This window comes from Benincasa hispida, chromosome 11 (genome assembly GCF_009727055.1).
Source record: "Benincasa hispida cultivar B227 chromosome 11, ASM972705v1, whole genome shotgun sequence".
Classification (NCBI taxonomy): domain Eukaryota; kingdom Viridiplantae; phylum Streptophyta; class Magnoliopsida; order Cucurbitales; family Cucurbitaceae; genus Benincasa; species Benincasa hispida.
The window spans coordinates 20,334,124-20,358,054 of record NC_052359.1 but is presented as its reverse complement, the minus strand read 5'-3'; the positions used below and the strand labels follow the sequence as shown (position 1 = coordinate 20,358,054).

Genomic DNA, 23,931 nt, shown 5'->3' with positions numbered 1-23,931 from the left:
GAAGAAACCAGAAAAAAGGATCGAAATCCATGGAAAAGTACAGGAAAGTTGCCAAGAGGAAAGGAACCAATGTCAAAGATATCATGAGAAGACAGAGAAATGATGAAACCTACAAAAGCCAGTCTGTAAAGAAAGCAGAGGCTATCGTTGAAATTGTAACGTTAACAAGGTATAAGGCTTCTGAGATGGAGACAAATGGGCTTATAATTCCTGGGTCAGTTGTGGTCAGCAAAGAAAAAGGGGTCGAAGATATTAATTCTACATTACAATCAAATAGACTCGAGATGAATTATATAGAAAATAAAAGAGAAGAACACATAAAGCAGGATGTTTAAAACAACTCCAACCAAGAAAGACAAATGGGTAAGGAAGAGAGAAAAAAAGTTAAATCTTAGAAAATAATGGCAAGGGCAAAAAAGGAGGGACAACAAGAGGATCCTCAAGAAAAGGCAAGGGGAGGAAAACATAAGGGAGAGAATATACGGGTTTCCAAGAAATCCAAAGACAATGTGTTTCACACTTCAAGACAGGCGAAGGGATATCAGTGGAGGCTGGTTGCCTGCCCCGTTGAATACTATGAAAATTCTAAGTTGGAACGTCTGAGGAATGAGGAATCCTTGAACGGTTTGGTTTCTGTACATCGAAGTTTTCATGCATGTTCACTCAATGGTGTTCACTTCAAAGACTAGGAGCGACGGTTTGTTGGTTGAAGTCTTGAAACGTAAGCTTGATTTTGAGTTTTTTTTTGTGTTCCGAGTAGAGGCAAAAGTGGTGGGCTCGTGTTATTTTGGAAAGAATGTGACAAAGTTGAGATTCAGTCTTACTATTTGAGGCATATTGACGCTTATATAGATAAAGGTGTAGGTAAAAGATAGAGGTCTACTGGGTTCTACGGAAGCCCAAACCATGACAAGAAAAGTGTTTCTTAGGAGTGTTTGGAGCGGCTTCATGGTATTGCTACTATGCCATGGTTAGTGAGAGGAGATTTTATTAAGATATTTTTAACTAATGAAAAGAAGGATGACCCACCCAAGAGGCAACATCTTATGGATAATTTTAGAAGGACCCTTGATGTTTGTAATATGATGGATTTTGATTTTGAAGGCGACAAGTTTACTTGGAAAATGGTGATTAATGGAAAATTTGTGGTTAAGGAAAGGCTTGATAGGTTTATGGCTAATTATGAGATTATACAGGAGGCTAAAATTCACAAAGTCCACCATCTGAGCTATCATAATTCAAATCATAGACTGATATTGGCTACGGTAGAATTTAAGAATCAACTTAAGGAAAGGAATAGGAAAAAGAAAGGAATCTGTTTTGAAGAAAGCTGGATTAAATTTGAAGGTCGTACCGACGTTGTGAGAAGCTGTTAGGCAATGAATTCTGGCAGTTTTGCTGCGGATATCCACAAGAAAATTAAATTAAGTTTGATAAAGATGGCGAGTTGGAACAAGGAGCGTCTGCAGAGTGGGATTAGGGCGATGATTGATAAAAAGTCCCTAGAGTTGGCATCTATGATCAAGGGGACACGAAAATTTTTGAAGAAGATATTAGAAGAATAGAAAGGGACCTGGAAGCTCTGCTGGTTGAAGAGGAACTGAAGGAACTCTTAACGAAGAGCATCCATGAGCGTGTTCGGATCTTTGTGATTTCATTGTAACCGAAATACAACACATACATTCTGACAGAAAGTTATGCAATTTACACTAATTAACGGCATGCTTTGATAAATAAAATACAAAGGATTGAGTTCACATACCAATTGAAGACTCTCTTCAATCTCGAACTCAACGCAACGGAAGAACCTCTACGAACTCTATCGCCTAGCAAATCAGTCAGCGACGGTAGCACAATCGTCTACACGAATGGCAGCAACATGAATAAACATGAGCAAGCAGAAGCGAGGACGACACCACCACTTGGAGCCCTTGGTATTATCGGAGTGAGAATCCAAATTGTGGTCTTTGGTAATTTTGGTAGAGGTAGGAGGAAAGGCTGATCGTGTAGACGATAAGCAAGTGGGAGAGAAAGCTATCGTATAGCGGAGTGCTTATCGTTTAGATAAAGCTACACGATTGTGTAGGTTTTACTAAGCGATAGTCTAGTAAAAGATAAACGATCGTTTAGAAAATGCGACACACTAGACGATCGTTTAGGAAAGCTAAGCAATCATTTAGAGAAAGGCATGTGATCGTTTAGACGCAGGTGTGTGATGTTTAGACGATGAGACTTTATCGTATAGGTTTTCAGTTAGGCGACCAATACTTTTGCACATCGATTGCGAATTTTTTACGAACTTCTTGCAAAATAAAACAAATTTTCATTTTATTCTTCAGTTACAATAACCGAATACAGATTCTCCCACTAACTCACGATTGAGGAGAAATTTCAGGCCAATTATCATATAATTAACCAATTTAATTATTAAATAAATATAATTATATTATATTTTAACCAATAGTTTGATATAACATATTTACTATAGTAATTTCTCCTTCACTTGATATAAATCATATTTATATCTAATTTCCTCCAAAATAATGTATCTCATACATTTAGCCAATTATATCATATATAATTAACCAGAACTCCCTCTAGTCAATTTGAACATTTCAAACTGACCCAAAAACTGATTCTCAACTTTATCCAAGCTACCTAGGGGACCTTATGGACCTGTGACTTGAAGCTCCAACGGTACATGAATAGCTGACTAAACTCTTTAGCCACAAGATCCACTATCCGTTAACTGTCAGACATTCCACTAAAGACCAACAGCTGAACTCTTCTTACCACAAATATATTTCTGTGTCCGTCGAATATAACCAATCATGAGTACAATGACCTTTCACATATGCTCGTAGATACAACTGGGCCAATTTACCGTTTTACCCCTGTAGTTACATCTCACTCCTTAAGTACCATTGATTCCTCTAATGAACAATACAACATAGTCCAACTATATCTGAATACCTCTCGGGCTAAGAGAAGATGTGTGGCGCCACATCGTTCAAGCCCTAGAATCAGCCTTTAAGGGAGCTATCTATCTACTTGCCCTACTTCGGGGAAGGAATGAATTCCATCTTGTGTAGCTGAGTTCCCAGCTCCCAAATCAGACGAATCCCCAAAATGGTAGGTTTGAATCGGCGACCTGGCCACTTGCACCCATACAAATCAAAGGACCGCCCTCAATGGCAGGAATTTCCAACTCACTCAGGATTGAGGTCATGTTACCTATGGTCATCCTAGTGAAGTAAAGTCTTAGTCATGAACGGTATTATATGACAAGACGTTAACACTTTGTGGTCAGGTCTTATACAAACTCTTTGTATAGGATTCCCCCGCTCATCACATGTCCTCTACACGAATGATCAAGATCAGACAATCTGTGACAAGTCACAACACTTGTGACCATTCCACAAAGCGGGCCGCATCCGTAGCAATACCATGATAAGGTTTCTCTTCTATATCCATATACTACAAACTATTTTGGTTATCACTTAAGACATGATCCACTTATATGTCACCACGCACATGCTTAAGTTACATTCAGATAACTAGGGATTTTAGGTTTATTGATTTGTGATAAAGCAAATAAAACATACAACTGAGCAAAATCAAGATGTGAAGTAAAATATCATATATTATACAACACAAGCATTCGTACAAACTGTTTACAAACTACAGGACACGAGACTTTAGGGTATCAACCCCAACAGGAACAATATTAGAAAATTAGATTTATAGAGGACTAGCTCATGTGGGGAGACAGGAATACAAGATGGTTTCATGTCTGTGCTAGCTAGAGGAATAAAAGGAATACTATTGCTAGGGTTCTCAATGAGGATGGTATCTGGCTGGATAATGAGGATGATATTGGATGCGAACCGATCAATTATTTATCAACTCTTTTCAAGTCTCTTTACCCTAAGCTTGAGGATATAGATAAGATTTTGGAAAGGATTAACCTGAAAATTACCACTCATCATAACCAGGTGCTGGATGCCATTTTTACGAAAGAGGAGATCAAAAGAGCTTTAAAGGAAATGCTCCCTACTAAAGCCTCTGGTCCTGATGGGGATCACGTGTTGTTCTTTCAACACTACTGGGAGATTATAGGGAATGATATTACCAATATATGCATGAACATTCTAAATAAGGGTAGTTCCTTGGGGGATTTGAACCATATGTTTATCGCTTTGATCTTGAAGACTAAACATCCTAAGAATATGTCAGAGTTTAGGCCCATAAGTTTATGCAACGTTATTTACAAATTGATATCTAAATCCTTGGCTAACAGATTGTAGAAGATTATAAACGATGTTATCTCTCCTAATCAATCGACATCCGTCCCTGGAAAATTAATTTCGGATAATGTACTTATCAGTTTTGAGTATATCCATGCCTTGAATTCTAGAAAGGGTGGTAAAAATGGGAAGATGGCTCTCAAACTGGACATGAGTAAGGCTTATGATAGGGTAGAGTTATAGGGGTTGATGCCTTAAATCTCGTAGGGTCTCAAAGTTATAAATATTATTGAATAAACTCATTATTTATTTAATAAAATATATAATATTTTATTCAAACTCATTATCTATTTAATAAAATATATGATATTTTAGTTGCATTAACCACAAACTAATAAATTAACATCCAAGATTGCCTTGTAACTTAAACATGTATGTAGAGACATACGGGTGGATCATGTTTAAGTGATAACCTAAATGGTCTATAGCAGATGGATAAGGTTTGGTACCTTATCCTTGTGACACTACGAGTATGACCCACTTTTAGGTGTTACAATTATTGTAAAGTGCTACAAATAATCTAATCCTAATCATTCATGTATAGACATGTGCGCGGGGATATTCTATACAAAAGAGTTTGTATAAGACCAGACCACGAAATGTTTAGTCTTATTATATAACACCGTTCATAATAGAGACTTACATTTTACTAGGATGACCATAGGTAACATGACCTGAATCCTAAATGAGTTGTGAACTCTTACCTATGAGGGCAGTCCTTTGATTTGTATGGGTGAGAATGGCCAGATCGTCGACTCAACAAGCCTACCATTTTGGGGATTCGTCTGATTGAGGAGCTGGGAACACAGGTACACAAAAAGGAATTCACTCCTCCCCCGAGGTCGGGGTAAGTAGATAAATTGCTCCCTTCAGGGCTGATTCTAGAGCTTGAACAATGTGGCGCTACACCCTCTCTTGGCTTAAGAGAGGTTTGTTCATAGTTGGACTATGATATATTGTTCATTAGAGAGATCAGTGGTACTTAAGGAGTTAGATGTAACTATAGGGGCAAAACGATAATTTTGATCTATCTGTACTTACGAGCAATTTGTGAAGGTTCATCGTACTGTTGATTGGTTATATCCAATTGACATATAAATATATTTGTTAGTGCGAAGAGTGCAGCTGTTGATCTTTAGTGGGATACCCGACAGTTAACGGATGGTGAATAATTTAATTAAAAAGTTTAATTAATTATTCATGTACCATTGGAGCTTCAAGCTACAAGTCCATGAGGTCCCTTTGATAGCTCAATAAGATTAATTGAGAATAAGTTTTTGAATTAATTTGAATTGTTCAAATTAATAGAAGGATTTAATTATATATGAGATAATTATGTTATTTTAATTATATGTAATATAATTATTATAATGTATTTGATACATTATAACTTTAGTGAGAGGAAATAAATATTTGAATAAGATTCAAATATTATTAATATGAATTGGATTCATAATTGTGAAATTTTATATAAATGTGATTTATATTAAATGTCATATAAAAGAGAAAAGAAACTATAGGTTATATTGTATGTGATACAATATGAAATCTATAGGTTATATGTTATATCTGATATAACATATAATTATTTAGTTATATATATATATATATATATATTTGTATGTGTTCCGAAGAAAAGTCGTTCATTTTTCGGGGTCTCCATATATATCATCTTTATTTTATTTTAAATAAAAATGAGGGAGGGAGATATAACTTGTGGGTGGTTGTGGTATTTGTTTTTTTTTAAAGACAAGAGAGAGTCTCCTTCTTCCACAATCTGTTCTTGATTGAAAGATTAGAAAATAACAGAAGAGTTCTGTCTGCAAGTTTGAGTTGTTGGTGAACAATTTCAAACCTTCTTTCTTACTATCAAAATTTCCCTCAATCCAAAATAGCTAGAGCCCACCACTCCTAGGTCTCTATCTGAGAATACCAAGGAAGCCTTTGTGGTAGTGTTCGTGCTCTTGATCAAAGTTTTCTTGAAAATAGTCTTTAAGACGTTCGTGTGTTGTTCGAGGGATTCTTGAAAAAAAAGTATTCAAATGTAAGGTTTCTAAAACCTTTTTAATAGCATGTTGCAATTTATATAAATGCATACCTAGTTCTTTATTTATTGTAAAATTTACATTCAATAAAAAATGGATTTGGAACGATCTATCTTCCACTCACGGTTCCCTTCAATTTGAGATCCTTCGGGAGTTGCCTTTTCTTGAGAAAATCATGGCTAAGTTGGGTTTCTCATTAATATGGATTGATAGAGTGATGACATGTGTTAAGTCTATAGGCTTTTCGGTGCTTATTAATGGTTCTTCTACTAATTTTCTTTCTGGAGAGGGGTCCTGGGCAGGGGAACTCGATATCCCCATATTTTTTCCTGCTTTGTGCTGAAGGTTTTTCAGCCTTGATCTCTAGAGAAGAAGCAAAAAGCAAAATTAGGATTTGAAAATTAACATATTTTGCCCTTTTGTCTCTCACTTATTCTTCGTTGACGATAGTTTGATTTTTTGTAGGGCTTTTAAAAGTGATTTTTGATCAATTAAAAAAATCCTTAATGACTATGAGTATGCTTCGAGCTAAACTGTCAATTTTGAAAAATTGATTATGGTTAGCAAAAACATATGTAAGGATAGAGTCAATCAGTTTAGAAACTATTTGGGTGTTAAATTGGCGAACTCCTTAGGGGAGTATCTTGGTATGCCTTCTCAAATGGGGAGAAACAAATCTACCAAATTCAGAAAGATCAAGGAGAAGGTGCGGAGAATTCTACAAGGCTAGAAAGGAAAGTTTTTCTCCCTTGGAGGAAAGGAGATTCTGATTAAAGTTGTTGTCCAAGCCATCCCAAATTACACTATGAGTTGTTTCAAACTCCTCAAAAGCTTGTTCAAGAATCTCAACCATTGTTATGCTCAATTTTGGTGGGGGTCGGATTCTGAAAACAGAAAAACCCATTGGGTTGGCTGGAAAAATTTATGCAAGAGCAAGGCGAGGGGTATTGGGTTCAAAGATTTTTCTCTGTTCAACCAAGCTATGTTGGTTAAGCAATGTTGGCGGTTTTGTACAAATCAGAAGAACCTGCTGGGTAGAATTTTAAGAGGAAGATATTTTAATAATAATACTTTTCTGAAAGCATCTCTCGGGAATAATCCCTCATATACCTGAAGGAGTTTAATTTGAGGTCGGAGCTTATTTGAAAAAGGTTTGAAATAGAGAGTGAGTAATTGAAGAATTATTATTATTGATGAGGATAAATGGTTACCTCAGGAAGGGGTTAGGGCCTCTGTTTGGGTTCGTGAAGATCTTAAGAGGTGTAGGGTTTCGTATTTGATCGATTTTAATGGGACTTGGAAAGGGGGGGAGATTAGAAATTCTTTTATCCCCTCTGATGCTGAGACTATTCTTGATAATCCTTTGGGAAATGTTGAGTCTGATGATGATATTTTTTGGAGCATGGACTTTAAAGGAATATTTTGGGTCAAATTGGCGTATCATCTTGTTATAAGTTTAAATGATGCTGGGAGTGCTTCGACTTCGAGCTCTCTGAGGTCTTAAGGGCGTTGGAAACCTCTCTGGAAGGCCAAGGTGCTTCCAAAAGCCAAAATATGTGTTTGGAAGTTTTAAAAGATGTCATTCCCTTTAAGCTTAATCTGTGGGGAAAATGGATTATTAACAATCCTTATTGTTTGTTTTGCAAGGGTTATGAAGAGTCGGCTATTCACATTTTGTGGGGATGTAGGTTTGCTAAAAAAAATCTGGAATCATTTTTTTCCCGACTTATTGTTGCCTTTTTCTCCTTGTAGGGGCAGTTGAATCCTGTTAGGCTTTGAGATTGGATTGTGGAAAACTTCAAAGACAATGAGATTGAAACGTGTATTTTAATCTGGTAGGCTTTGTGGTCGTGCAGAAATCCATGGGTGGCAAAAAATTATGTCCCTGAGCTATCTGTTGGTGTTGAAATTTCCTGTGAGTTTATTAACGAAGTTATTTAGGAGTCTTTGGCGGTTGGTTTGAGGTCCCTTGACTTGCCTTTGAAGAACAGGATGAGTCACAACTCCTGGAAGCCACCTGAGGTGGGTTGGAAGATAAATACAGACGCATCATGGTGTGAAAAAATTGGTATAGGAGGTGTGGGCTGAATCGTTAGTGACTCAACTAGTTCTTTAATTGGGGCAGGTTGCAAAGGATTAAAAGAGCGTAGAAGATCAAGGTGCTCAAGATGAAGGTGATGAAGGAGGGGCTGAAAGCTTTGGTCGAAAGGTTTGGTGATACAATCCCTTCTCTGATCATTGAGTCTAATTCTATGGATGTTATTGCTTCCGGATATTGAATGTGATCACTCTGAGACTAAAAATGTTTCCCGTAGAGTTTTGAGTTTAGCTAATTCATTGGGGACTGTCCTTTTTGTGCATTATTCTAGAAACTGTAATTTAGTTGCGCACTCGCTAGCCAAGTTAGCTTGGTCCCCCTTTTGGATCTCTTTTCTGAGTTCGAGTGTTTATTCCTCTGTTTTGGAAGACCAGATTTTTTGTTTCTGGGGTGGTGATGTTCCCTGGTGGTTGTCCCCTACTTTAAATGGGGGGCTTTGTTGTCCTTGTTAGTTGTTTCTTCAATGAAGTTTATTTTTAAGAAAAATAAATTAATATGAAAATATCACAAAAATAACCTATTTTTATTTTTAACCTCATACAAACCTTTTTCATTAAATTTTCGTATAATCTCACCTCAATTGACATGAGTTCTTTTTTCTTTTACCATCCAAAACTTTCATAATTTTCACATCCTGTCACCTCAAAATATTCCTAAACTTTATATTATTTATTAATTATTTTTCCATTTCTTTTTAAAATTTTTGTTCTCACGTCAACATTTATACATACATTTACAATACACATCTAAATGTTGTCTTACTTTATAGAAATTATGATTAAAAATGATCAATTATGGTCAACTAGGCCACAATGAAAGTTTGGTTAATTAATTGTAACAATTTCTATCAATTTTCATAATTTTTTCCAAAATTTTCATCGATATTTTCACAAAATCAGAATCTCGATATTTGCATCAACATCAATATTTCGAATTTTGATCACAATCAAAGTCTCATTAACTAATTATAACAATTCTGATTAATTTTCAAAAGTTTTGCGAACTTCCCATCCATATTTTCATAGAATCTGGACTTCAATATTTCCATCGACATTGATATTGCAAACCTTGCTTTTAGTAAGAGATAGGTATTATACGATAATTTGAAATGTTATTATATAACATAATATTAATTCAAGTTATAACATGGGTTGTTTTCAAATATAAAAAAAATAATCAAAATATTTACAAAATATAGCAAATTTTCAAAAACTATCAATGATAGACATTAATAGACTTTTATCAATGTCTATCAGTGACATTGATAGATACTCATCTAGCCATATCTACCAATATCTATCATTGATAGGTTTTAAAATTTTGCTAAATTTTATAAATATTTTAAGTAATTTTATCATTTGAAATAATTTTCCTTGTAACAATTAATTCTAGAATTCATTAAATTACAAGTCGTGGTGCCTAGTCTTAAGATTTCTAGTTTGTAATAAATTGGTAAGCTTTTAGTTGTGTAGCTAAAGACGTAATAGATCTCTAGATCTAGTCATATTTGTCATATTTTTAATTTTAAAAATTTATTAGATATAAAATTGAGAATTCAACTTCTTGGTCTTATAAGATAAATTTGAATATGATTAAAATATTATTTTAGTCGGTGTACATTAAATTTTATTCAAGTTTAATCTATGTAGTTTTAATAAATCTTAAATCTAATATCTCAAGTTAATTTTTATTGAAATTGATTAAATAATAATAATAATAATAATTTTCATGCAAGAATATTGTAATTATGTTTTCAAAATTTAGAATGAAAATGATAATAAAATAACAAAAAAAAAGTATTTAAAAAATCAACAATTAACAAGAGGGGGACTGAATTTATGATTTCTTAAAAGTATATGACTAAAATTAAACATATTTCAAAATACATTGATTAAGATAAAACTAAAATAACAATGGTGATATTTTTGTACAATTGGTCCCATGGTCTAGTGGTTAGGACATTGGACTCTGAATCCAGTAACCCGAGTTCAAATCTCGGTGGGACCTTTTTCTTCTTTCTTTTTTGCTTTTTTTCTTTCTTAAATATATTTTCCTGTCTTATTATTAATTTTTTTTTTTAAAGAAATACCTCTTATATTTATTCAGCCTCGTCTTTTCTTCTTATTTTAAGAACAAACCCATCTTATACTCTTGTTTCATATATAAATGGTGTTATAAGTTCTAACCAATATTTTTCAAAAAGAAATTGTTATAACAAATTAAAATTTTTCGTTAGATTACACAGCTGTGGTTTAACATTTCGAATAATTTGATGGTTTTTTTTTAATAAAAAAGGCTTTTGTAGTTTTAAATGGGCTAAATTATAAAAAATGTTTTTTAACTTTGTACTTCGACTCAAAAATACCATTGAACTTTTTATTATTATTTTTTTAAAAATACTATTAGACTTTCAAGAAGATTTCAATAGTACCATTGTCGTTAGTTTTGGAAGGAAACTATTAGTATTTTATTTAAAAAAATAAACCTAAAACTTTCAAAACTTTAAAAAAAAATACCCTTAAACTTAAAAAAAATTAAAAAAATACGTTACTTTAAGTATATGAATGGAAATTATTAGTCCCTTATTGCAGAAAAAAAAATTTAACTTTCAAAAGTCGTATTAGTGCCATTGCTTAAAATTTTTTAGTTTTAAAAAATTAGTTAAGAATACTCTTATCGTTTATCTATACACTGTCACTTCCTTCATCCATTTTCTCTCTCCTACTTCAATCTATGGACTTAACACTTATCTATTTTTAGTCTTTTTCTCTTTCTCTTCTTCAATACCCTCGTGCACACGCGTTAATTGTTTGACATTTGTTTATCTAAAAAAAATTACTCTTTAGTTAAGGTACATAGACTATAACAAGAAGAAAGAGCTAAATATATGAAATTATACTGGGACCTTAGTTTTAACAAGGTTATATGTCACTAGTTGAGTATGTATTCTTTTGGCTATTATCGTTCTAAGTTTTAAGGGAGATTTTGATTTTGAATTTTTGTGAGATTACGTGGGATTTTATTTATAGTTTTGACTTATATTTTGTTGCTAAAAAAATAGTGTAAGAATTGGACAAATGAGGAAAAAAAATGAAAGTATCTATATTAAAAAGAAAGTAGATATATAAATCTATACTATATATGTCTATTTTGCCCCCTCGTTTTTAAATATATGTGCATTATACCCTAGATTGCGATTTTCATAATGTCTATTTACAATCGTTCATATTTTGCCCTCACTACATTTAAACATACATCTTTCTGGTTTCCATGAAAATATCTTGGTACGTAAAAAACTATAATTCATACATGCACCTCCTTTACCAATAAAACACATCCCTTCACATAATAATTACAAAATTTTCAGAAAATGAATACAAACTTTCTTGTTTTTCTTTTTTCCTTTCTTCATTTTTAGAATGCTATATGATAAAAAAAATTAAAATATTCTTCATCAATAAAATATTAAATCATGCTAGAATGAAATATTGATAATTCAGGAACTAGTTTTCTTTTCATGAATAGGTACGATTGCTATTTCAACTTTAAATTTTGAATCATTATTGTTCATTGTCTCTCTATTAGAAGTACTGACCATTAATGATGGCAAATACGACCACTACAATACTCCCCAGGCCAATACAATAACAAGATGTTTCAAATTCTTTTACTCCTTTGGTTTTTCTTTTTTATATGTTTTTTTTTTTTTTTGGCAAATAGGTTTTGTTGGAGATTGAATTTTGTGGTATCAGATGAAAAAAAAAAATATGAGATTAATTNNAAAATATCTTTTAAAACTTTTTTTTTTTTAAATTTGACTAATAATTCAACTATCATACTTCAAGAAATATGCAAATTATTGTGAGAAATGAGAAGAAAACATACTTAATTTTAAAAAAACCAAGAATAGAAAACCAAATGTCTGTCTCTTATACACATCTAGATGTGTATAAGAGACAGATATATATATATTCATATTATTTTGAGATTTAAATTCTGATGATTTGTTGTTGATTAATAGATTTATAGTTTGATTATAATTTTGATTCATTGTTGATAGGTAGATTTGTTTTTAAGAATAACAAATATTCGATTCTGTAGGGAGTTTAATTTCGTTCATTGGTTTTCTTTTTAATTTCTTCATTTAAAAAAAATGACGAGGGAGAGAAATTTGTGGGTTTTCTCTCGAATTTAATTTCTTTCAGGGGAATTTTCAACCTAGGAAAATAAGAGAAGCTATTTACACGAATAATAAAATTTAATCTTTTCTTATTGAGGCTGATAGAGGTTGATATATAAGTTTATCAATGACTATCAGTAATAAAAACTGATAGAATTCTATCATTGATATTATGAGTAATAGAAACTGATACAAGTCTATCACTAATAGACGTGGATAGAAATCCATCAATATCTATTAGTGATAGAAACGGATAGAAGTCTACCATTAACAGAGATCAATAGAATTCTATCAGTGTCTATCAATGATAGAAACTGATAGAAGTCTATTATTGATGTAGTAATAGAAATGGATACAAGTGATAGACACTGATAGAAATCTATCAATATCTATAAATATTTTTTTATAATTATTTTTGTAAATAATTTGACTTTTTTTTATTTGTGAAAATTTTTGTTTCTTTCTATTATGTTTCCCTCTTGATAGTAACACAATTATATAGAGTGTTCTTTTTCTTCTCTATAACAATAAAAAATATTTGTAAATTTGTAAAATTTAAATTCTTAGTATGTAAATTTTGTTAGTTTGTGAGCTTTTATATTATTATTATACACAATCAACTGTTCTTAATCGAAAGCATGTGATCATGCATTTCTATTTTAATATATTATAATTAATTTAAGTTAGATATTCTTTTTAGAGAAATCCAGTTTGATTAGATGTCTATGGTAGATTGGCTCTCATAATCTTAGTCATCCTATAAGAGTTTTTTTTTTTTTTTTTTTTTTTTTTAAATAATAAAAAATTAAGAGATCTAGTGACATGTTTGCAGAGGTAAAAATTTTTAAGACAATAATGTTCAACAAAGTAAAAAACATCTTAATTGAAACAATTTTTTAAACTATTTTTCATGGGTTTGAATTTAACATTTTTATTCTTTATATTAGGAGAACTAACTATGACAACGATACTGATGAACATGTTAGATATTATAATTAAATTTACCTTCATCCATCTACTTAAATTTTTGGATTAATTGGTGGTTTAAGATGGTATTAGAACAGATTACTTTAAGATATCCTAAATTTACTTTCAATCAGTGATTTAAGAGAACATGCAATATCTTAATTGAATCAAATTTGATATATTCAATTTATTAATATTTATTTTCACTTACTTGTCTCTTCTTCATATTTCAAGCTTGTAAGTGAGGGGAGTGTTAGATATTATAATTACATTTACCCCATCAACTTAAATTTTTGGGTCAATCTGTGATTTGAGAGAATATGTAACATCTTAATTGAATCAAATTTGAAATATGCACAAGATCTACCATATATACACGCACACATATACATACATATAACTTTTTATTTGCACTGATTCTCAAATTTACTTCAATAATAACATTTAGTCAATTTATGTAGGGGGAAAATAATCCTTTTGAATCACAAAGTATGTCCATTTTTATTTCTTCCTCTAAAAATTGGAAGAAGTAAAACTAATAAGCTTTAAAGATATTATTCATTAGTCCGTTGATTTAAATTATTCTTTCATTTATTTTAAATTTAATGTCAAATATTTACAATTTTTTAAAGAAATATTTTAAATGTATACTCCTATAAAAATTATGTTGATTCGTATAATTTATATACACCATCGAAATTTTTGTGTTACAGGTGTTCTGAAATGAAAAATTGCTCGGCCACATATACATCTATTGTGAATTATCCTCAAATAAGATATATTGGTTTTGGTCTTTTATCTCTTTTATTATTTTTAATTCTTATTATGTCAAATATTTATTATTGTTGAATAGTTTAAGAGATTTTATTTATTTCATTTTATTATTGTCTTAATTATTTATTTTATTTTAAAAGGTTAGTTAATGAGTGAGAATAAGTCTGTTTTCCTCTCTTCTTCAAGGAATCGAGTGAAAAAAAGTTTGTTTTCCTCTCATTTTTTAAGGAAACTTTCACGCTTATGTGAGAATGGTTAGGGTTTTCATATGCTTAATTGTCTTCTTCCCTTAGATAGACATACAGAAATTAAACTCTGGTTTTCCAAAACTATGATTCCAAAAGCTCTTTTGTGAGCTACAAATGCAAAGAAATTTGTAAGATTGCTTAGCTGACAAGTTTTTTTAAAGGGTGTTGTAGTGGTGTATGCAGTTCGGTTGATCCGATTTTGGGCAAAACCAAGGATTGAACCAAGGTGATCGGTTTTTAATAGGTAGGAACCATAGAAAATCGGTTTATCTCGGTTTAATTTTTGAACCGAATCAACCTGATTCGGTTCAAGTCGGTTTGGTTCAGTTAAAACCGTGTTTAAAAAAACCTTTGTGCGATTGGACTTTGGATAGTAGCTGGACCTACTGGCGGTGGCGACTGTCAGTGGAGCTTCGGAAGAATCTTGGATGGCGGAGCGGTGGCAGTGGGAGCCGTGGACGTAGAGGAGAATCGAGAATGGAGATGGCGGTCGGCGGCCGGGAGTGGAGGTCAGGGCGGCAGCCGGCGTGCATGCTGTGAGAGATGAAGGACATCAGCCACAAGGTGAAGAGAAGATTGAAGATGGAAGATCGTGGGTGGGTGGGTGGTGAAGATTGACGGCTGAGGGCTCTGTTAGTGTTTAGGTTTTTTTTTTTTTTTTTTTTTTTTTAATTTTTAATTTTTAAAGAATAATAGATTCAGAATATCAGATTGGGTTGAGGGGTTGGGTTAGTTGGCTGGGTTTATTGGATTAAAAGAAATCTAAGGACTGGGCCGGGCTAAACATAACATTACATATATTAGACCCTCGGTTGGATTCAGTTTTTAGTATTTTTTAACCTTGTGAACTGACCGAACCGATGTAATTGGTTCTATACATTATTGAATCAATAGGTTCCATTTTTTTAAAAAGAAACTAGACCGAATCACTCGATTATGTTCACCAATTTTGTTCAAACTTTTACACAACCCTAGGATGTTATATCTTAAGAATGAAGTGTCGAAATACTCAATGCAAGTGGGGTATGTCTTTTTTAAGGATAGCATTCAATAGCACGCCTCAACCCAAAATCACAGGCGTTCTCAAATCCTTAACTTCTAATTAAATTTTGGCTGTTAATTTGTTTGGTTTTAGTATTCATGTACAACTGTTTCACTGCTTTATTGTATTGTTTTTCCAACCATCTTCGAGAAGACGTGCTAAGTCTTTATTGATGTACAATTCATTTGTTACTAAATTTTCATCAACAAAATACATGTTCTAAATATTTTTAACCAAGTACATCAGACATGTCTTACAGTGACAAGTAATTAATGCTATATAAAATGAGTTTACAAATAATTGTTGATTGGCCAACAAGAGCGTAGCTCAACTGGCATAGTGTTCATATTATCAACTTCAAGGTTTGAGGTTCGATTCTCCCACCCTACACTTTAATTACAACACCTTTCCAAAATAAATAAATAATTGTTGATTGAATATTGATGCTACAACTTTAAAGATAAATTGTGAAGTAAAAAATGTGCAAACTCGACTATTAAATTAAAGAGACATATAACATTCGATAATAATAATGGTTTTCATCTAAAACTAACGGTAAGAATATTTTTAAACTTTTTCTAAATTTTTAAATGTGTTATTGAAATTTTTGAAAATTTAAAGATATTTTTTCTCTATAATTTAGTATTTTAAAAATGTCAATTTGATGCTTATAATTCGAATAAATTTTATAAATTGTCTTCAAACTGTATCTTGTACCAATATGAAAAGTCTATCTACTTTCTTCTATTTAAATCTAGCCATATAACTAACACACTAAGCCAAATAAAAGCATTAGCTCATTGTCATGAAAAAGGATTGTAATGATATAGTAAAGAAATGAATGATTTGTTAGATTTGATTAAACATTATGACCATATAGAAATTTTCAAAATCATTTGACCAAATTGAAACAAAGTTCAACGGGACTAAGTATGATTTTAAATTTGTAATTTATTTAAGATTTTATCTTTCCATTTTAACCGCTATTTTCTAAATTACTTTTGTTTTAGAATATATGTCAATTACCATCCTACTCATTTTGAGAAGAATATTTTAATTTTAAAGGTCAAAAGAGATAATGACAAAATAAACTTTTGGTCCCTAAAGTTTGAGATAATTGTTTATTTGGTTCTTACGTACTTTTAGATCTTGAAGTTTGAAAAAAAAAAAAAAATGGTCATTGAGGTTAATTAATCGTTAGTTGATTGACAAAAATGTGACATGGATAGTTTGTTAATTAAATTATGTTAAATTATAAAAAAATGCCCTTAAATTTTATACTTTGTGTAAAAAAATACCTCAAACTTTCAATAATTTTAAAAGCTCTTAAACTTTCCGAGATTTTTTTTTTGAACTTTTGAAAGTTTAGAGATATTTTTGAAATAAAACGTTAATGATTTCCATCTAAAATTAACGATAAGGATATATGTAAACACTTTTTTTTTTTAGGTTTATGGGCATTTTTAAAACTTTTGAAAGTTAAATATTTATTACACAAAGTTTATAGATAATTTTGTATAATATAGACTCCCTTTAATAACTATTTTATTTTTTTATTTTTTTTTAAATTAAGGCATAAACACTACATTTACCTCCAAATTTCTTTTTTTGTTATCTACTTTTTACCAATGATTTAAAAAATAAGCAAAATTTTGAAAACTAAAAAAATATCTTTTAAAACTTTTTTTTTTTTTAAATTTGACTAATAATTCAACTATCATACTTCAAGAAATATGCAAATTATTGTGAGAAATGAGAAGAAAACATACTTAATTTTAAAAAAACCAAGAATAGAAAACCAAATGTTTACTGGACCATAGTTTTTAAAAACTTATTTTTATTTTGAAATTAGACTAAAATTACTTAAAAAATACAAATTATTATAAAAAGTAGGATGAAAATAAGTTTAATTTTGTTTTTCTTTTTAAAAAAATCGAAATGATTACCACCCAACATCCATAAACATTAAATTAAGATTATGCGGCAAAATATTAAATTTATATTGTTTTCCTTATTATTATTATTATTATTTTTTTTTTTTTGGTGATTGGAAGGACTGTGACGTGGCAAATGGCCCCCAAAAAAAAAAAAAAAAAAAAAAAAAGGAAACAAAAGAACATTCAGTTTCAGATAAGGAGCTTTCTTCTACGGATGAGGTGCACCAAGGCCTCTCTGCAGCTACCAACATCCTTTCATGGCGTTCCCTTTATCTTCGGCCGTTCTCTCTCGCCGGTTTTCTCTCTCAGCTGCCCCTCACATTACGGAACACAAACTTCTTCATACTCATTGCATTATTCGATTTACCCACTCCGGTGGAAGCTCGACTCTCCCCAAACTCTCTTCCACCTCTGCTAATAACTCTTCACTGGTTGGTCCTGGTTTCACTCTAAAAGTCTTCAATTCCTCGTATGTTTCACAATGTGAGTTCAATTTTCCCGTTCAATTGCTTGCACACAAAGAATCTTCAAATTTCTCTTTTGTTTCGGTGAGTTTAGTTCCCAAACTTGGCGAGAAATGTCTATTCAGTGATTTTTACAGCATGTAGAATTTCTTCTAATGGAATGTTATCTTCTACTGAATGTGCCACCTTTATTGATATTTTGAAGTCGAACTTTGCTGTTGTGATTTGTGAGTAAGGTTATACTTGCAATCTTGATGACCATTTTTCCCTTGCTAGTCAGTTTCGTGTAATTATCATATACAAAGTATCCTGGTAAATAAAATGATGCTCACTAGGTTGGAATGGTTGATTGGTTAATGCATTTGGCTGTACTCCTTAGAGTAAGATACGAAAGATGTTTCTCGTTGTGCCTTTTGTGGCTGGAGGTTGAGCTCATTCCTAAGTGAAGCTAAATGAAATGAGAATTTTCTCTTGATAAATTCTCCATGTCTTGGAAATTATATGCATTTCTATTAGAGTGTTGATAGTGTATTAAATTTACCTTTTTCCATCCGTTTAAGTTTTTGGGTCGATTGGTGATTTAATATGGTATTATAGTAGGAGGTCCTGTGTTCAAACCCCTGCAATGTTTCGATTCCTCCCCAACTAATATTGATTTTCACTTGTTGGGTCTTCTACATATTTGAAGACCACAAGTGAACAGGAGCGTTAAAGTGTTGATATAATATTAAATTTACTTTCACCCATCAGCTTAAGCTTTTGGGTCAATCTGTGATTTATCATTTTCTTTGTTAATCACATATTGTCACTTTACTTGTGTGGTCTTGAATTTCTGAATGAAGTTTCAGTCGTGCAGGGACTAGAGGACCAGCATAACTTTCTCCAACAGTCATGCATTTCTTCACCTTTTGAACATGGAAAGAGGGAAATTAGGAAATTGATTGCTATGATCCTTATATGTATCCAAATTTCTACACCACTGCCCCTGCTGAATTGGGACTTTCAATCTATTCACCCTGCAATGGCAGTACTCTATTCGCCTGACACCAAGGTTCCAAGAACAGGAGAACTTGCATTAAGGAGAGCAATTCCTGCAAACACAAGCATGAAGGCAATACAGGTTGTTGCTGAGATTCTAGTATCCACATTTTTCTTGATGGTGATCATTAATTTTATCAGCCAGACTGTTTTTCCATCTAGGACTCTTTAGAAGAGATATCATATTTGCTAAGGATTCCGCAAAGAAAGCCTTATGGAACCATGGAGGGTAATGTGAAGAAAGCTCTCAAGGTAACAAATAACTGTGTTTCATTTATGTAGTACAGATGGTAAAACTTGAATCAGAAAATAATCGCTGGTAAAATATAGTGTTATTCTTTCCTTTTACTTTTTTTTTTTGTTTGTGTTTGCCTTCCTCGTTTAAATATATTTGGTAGTTGGGGCACTAACATATTATAAACTTCTAATTTGACTTATTTTTCTTCGCCTAATTTCAGCTGGCAGTTGATGAGAAGGACTTGATTTTGGGAAGTATACCATCAGAGTTGAAGGAAAAAGGTTTATCGTTATACACAACTCTAATTGAAGGCAAGGTACATAAAAGTATCGCTCCATTTTATTTGGAAATCTGCTGTACATCTCCTCTATTGTAATATTGATTGAAATTAAAGAAGAAGATTATGACAACTTGACAAGCCTTTGATCTAAGAAGTATGGTTGAAACATACAAGATACACATGATACTTAATAGACCTCAAAATGATGCTTTTTTCTTTCAAAACAAGAGAATAGATAATGAAACAGACATGTGTAGTTACACACAATATAAAATAAACATTTCATCAGTAATGTTTATTCATTCTTTTAAAGCAGCAATTGTTTCAACAATGCTCAATAAGTCATCACGCTGAATTTAACCTCTTGTCAGTATGAACGTGTTGTCGTGTTTAGTGCTTACCGAAGACAAAACTCTGCATAAAAGGAAGTGTCAATGCTTCATAAAATTTGATCCTACCGATTGTGACTTTTTTGCGTTGTCTCTATCATTAAATTTTTCTTAGGTCAGTTCTTAAAGTCTTATAATGACTTTGGTTTGATAAATATGTCCTTCAGCTAACTGTCCTGAAAAAACATTATGCTGCGGGGGTGACTTTATGGCTAGATAGTAGATAGGATAGTAAATAGGAATTGAACTTGATCGAGACCTAATATAAACTTCCTATCCCAATTTCACTTTATTTTTCATCTATGCATTTGTCCATTTTTCTCTTTCATGTAATCTACTTATGATTAGGTTTTGGTTAATTTTACTGGGCAGTTCAGAAACTAGATGAACAATTTAACATTTCTTTGGTTCTCAGGGTGGACTGCAAACTCTCCTCCAAAGCATTAGGGATAATGACCCAGATAAAGTGTCTGTAGGACTTGCATCATCACTTGATACTGTTGCAGAGTTGGAATTGTTGCAGGTTAGCATGTTAAACTACTTAAAGAACTATCCACAGCTTGACTTGGGAAAAATGTTGCTTTATACTTGATTGAGATGTTGGAGCTGTATTTCTCTTAATTTTTTCAATCCTGATTGGTTTAAGCCTAGAAACAATGTTATCTGCTTATGTTTTTTGCCTTTTACGTCATAATAGGGTTCATATCCTGACTTCCCTTAACATTTTTATCTCACAGGCCCCTGGATTGTCATTTTTATTGCCTCAGCAATACTTGAATTATCCAAGGTCAGTAATTATTCCCATCAATACTTGCTTTCCTGTTTGAATAGCTCTCTTGCACCCATATTTCCTTTCTTATCACTCAGACAGTCAAGGACTAAGGATTAGCTCGAAACACTTGACACAGACGTTAACCTCAAGATACCTTAAGTATTTTAGTTTAGAAATTAAACGACACATTTCCTTATTCAGTAAACGAAGGTGCATGTGATGTGGGACAAATAGAGAGGAGAAAGAGACAGAATATGGACGTTGTAGCTCAACTAATAGTCAAAATTCTACAAAATTAGGTTTTTCATCATAAGCCTTTATGTATCGATATCCATCCCTAAACCAAACTTTCTTAGATTCTGTGTCCCAATGGCAACACTCATATTGCTATAATCCTAAGACTTCTGCTATCCTAGTTAAGATATTGTTATTTGTAATGCATTTATCTTAGGTCGACTAATCTATACAAGTACTTGTCCAATAGCTTTCACATTAGGGTGTCTCCTTTTTTCAAGAATTATTACTTAAATTTTTATTATCGTCAAGAATGATATAAAGACTCATAGTTTGGAATGCAGAATGCTTTGTAGTACATTGATTTATTATTCAACTCCATATTCATATCTCTGACTTTTTTGTTATTTACCTCCATAATTAAAAGAAAAATAGTTGAGATTAGCTATTGGAATTATATGTGAGGCCCTCGATTGTCCAGACTCCAAACTTACCATAGGAGGGGGGTCAAAAGGGAATGGCAGTCACCTGAGTTAGTTATTCATCAGAGAAGGGTGCTTTGTAAGATTGGGGAATATCCTTTTTGGGCTGGCAAGTTTATATAGCATTTTATCTTTTGCTGTAGGGAATGTCTTTTACGTTTTCAGTGCAAAGTTATTTTGCTGTGGAGAGAACCAGCTCTCTCGAATAGCTGGGGGACACTGTTTTATTGCTCTATTATTTTCGTTGTTGAATGCATATTGTCAAATTTTGACTTGCTGTGGAACTATTTTCTGGTGGAGTCCTCTTGTTCTTAGTTGATTGCAGATTACGGTATTGGGATACCTAACACTATATTTGCCTTTTGGATAAATGGATTTATTCTAACATTACCTCAGATCAGTGAATTCTTAAACTTGAGATTATCCTTCATATGGCATATGCTACATAAACAATTTCAGTTTGATTTATTATCGAAATGTCTTGAGCGTTCTCCATGAGTTTGAGAGTCAAATATCAATGTCTCGTAGTGATTTCTAGGTTGACAGGGAGAGGAATTGTTGAATTTACCATTGAGAAAGGAGATGGTTCATCTTTTTCCCCACAAGCAGGCGGTGAATCTAGCAATACAGCCACGATTCAGGTTTGTTGAACCGTGATTAGTTTGGACATCCTTGGTGCTTTTCAGAAAAAGTTTATATTTAATTCACAAGACATGTTTTCTATTGTTAACTTGTGCTCGTTGGTCTTGACTTGTGATCATCGATATTTCACATAAAGACAGTTGCAGGATGAAGTGATACTGATATTATCATCCTCGTTTCCAGGTTGTTGTGGATGGATATTCAGCACCATTGACAGCAGGGAATTTTGCAAAACTGGTAAGGTCAGCCCCACTTAAGCTTAATTGAAGGGTGTCTTTACTCTGCTTTTAAATTTTCATTGATGAGTTGGGTACGAAGCTGAAATAAAGGAAACTTTACGGTTAGCTTCAAAAATACAGATTGTGCATGGAAATTCAATATATATTCCATGTTTTTGGCTGAATTTCAGGTAATTGATGGAGCTTATGATGGATCAAAACTCAGCACTACTAGTCAAGCTGTTCTTTCTGAAAATAGTCAGGATAAGAACAAAGGCTATAGCATTCCCTTGGAAATAAAGCCATCAGGACAATTCGAACCCTTATATCGAACAACCCTCAGTGTGCAGGTGTTTTCCTGTTCTCATCATATACTTAAAGTTTATGTGAGAAAGCTTTTCTATTCCGTGTTATCTTACATTATTTCTCCTACATGGAAGGATGGAGAATTGCCAGTTTTACCTCTATCTGTGTATGGAGCAGTTGCCATGGCACATAATGAAGATTCAGAGGAATACTCTTCACCATATCAATTCTTCTTCTATCTGTATGATAAAAGAAATGTAAGTTTGATACTTTATTATATATATATGTATTCAAGCAGTTTCTCATTGAAATTGATCATAAGTCTGATTTCTTGTGATGCAATTCATGTTGTAGTCTGGCTTGGGAGGACTATCCTTTGATGAAGGGCAATTTTCAGTCTTTGGGTAAATAATTTGACCTCTTAACCTTTTGTTCAGCTTTTGAAGTTTCATTAAACTATATATTTTCTTGTGACTGGTAGATATACAACCGTTGGAAGAGACATCCTTTCTCAGATAAAAACCGGAGACATAGTTCGATCTGCGAAACTCGTGGAAGGTCGTGATCGCCTGGTTCTACCAAATGAGAATTGATTCTCTTGTTATTACCAAATCCAGATCTAGCAATTGATTATGTACATTTCGTACTTGCTGTTCGTTTGTATTTGTTGGTAAAGTTTTGTTGTTCGTGGTATCTAACTTGTACCATTATGTAACTTGATGCTTTCATTCATATTTATTGGTCTCTTGATATACAATTGGTCTTGGTTGGACCTGTAGATGAAGCAAAAGTAGTTTCCTTTTTCTTTGACAAATAAAATGAAAGAAGTAGCGGAAAAAATGGCAAAGAAGTTATTTTAAAACCCCTCCCTCTTTTTTGCTTCGTGCTTACAATGTAGGGGCTGTTGGATATATAGTGATAGAAAATGAAACAATTTAATATTGAAATATAAAATTAGATTTAATTGTGTAGATTAAATTCATTATTTTGAAACTTTTAAATTGGATTAAACTTCAAATTAAAATGTTGTTTCATGTCCAAATTTAACATGTATGAAAGTTAAAATTTGTAGTTTCTTCAATTTGAATGCTATGTTTGATTTTTGCCAAGTAATAACTCAATTTGAGTTAAAATTGAAAAATGTTTCAATTTTTGTATTTATTTGATTTGATTTTATATTTTGTAGAGTTACTAAGTTGCTAGCCTATAAATAGCAACTTGGTTCTTCATTTGAAGCATCCCATTCCAAAGTGAAGAGTTCTTTTTTTTTT

The 23,931-nt window shown here is 32.3% G+C and overlaps 1 protein-coding gene and 1 non-coding gene across 6 annotated transcripts; both read left to right on the top strand.

Moving 5' to 3' along the window:
* Nucleotides 1-10,385: 10,385 nt before the first annotated feature.
* On the top strand, nt 10,386-10,457 carry TRNAQ-CUG. Its single transcript has one exon. It is a non-coding gene; the product is annotated as a tRNA-Gln (tRNA).
* A 7,334-nt stretch (nt 10,458-17,791) lies between these two features.
* Nucleotides 17,792-23,500, top strand: LOC120089751 (peptidyl-prolyl cis-trans isomerase CYP37, chloroplastic). Of its 5 annotated transcripts, none has more exons than XM_039047132.1 (12): nt 17,792-18,080; nt 18,910-19,181; nt 19,262-19,351; nt 19,558-19,653; nt 20,422-20,529; nt 20,744-20,793; nt 22,033-22,135; nt 22,320-22,373; nt 22,546-22,704; nt 22,795-22,917; nt 23,015-23,064; nt 23,142-23,500. In XM_039047132.1, the coding sequence occupies exons 1-12, from the start codon at nt 17,855-17,857 to the stop codon at nt 23,251-23,253; spliced, it is 1,443 nt and encodes a 480-aa protein (XP_038903060.1). In that variant the 5' UTR covers nt 17,792-17,854; the 3' UTR covers nt 23,254-23,500. The 5 variants fall into 5 exon arrangements, with proteins under 5 accessions (XP_038903060.1, XP_038903059.1, XP_038903061.1 ...); XM_039047131.1 differs by having other exon boundaries at nt 17,792-18,145; nt 18,918-19,181; XM_039047133.1 differs by having other exon boundaries at nt 17,794-18,028; nt 18,918-19,181.
* The last annotated feature ends 431 nt before the right edge of the window (nt 23,501-23,931 follow it).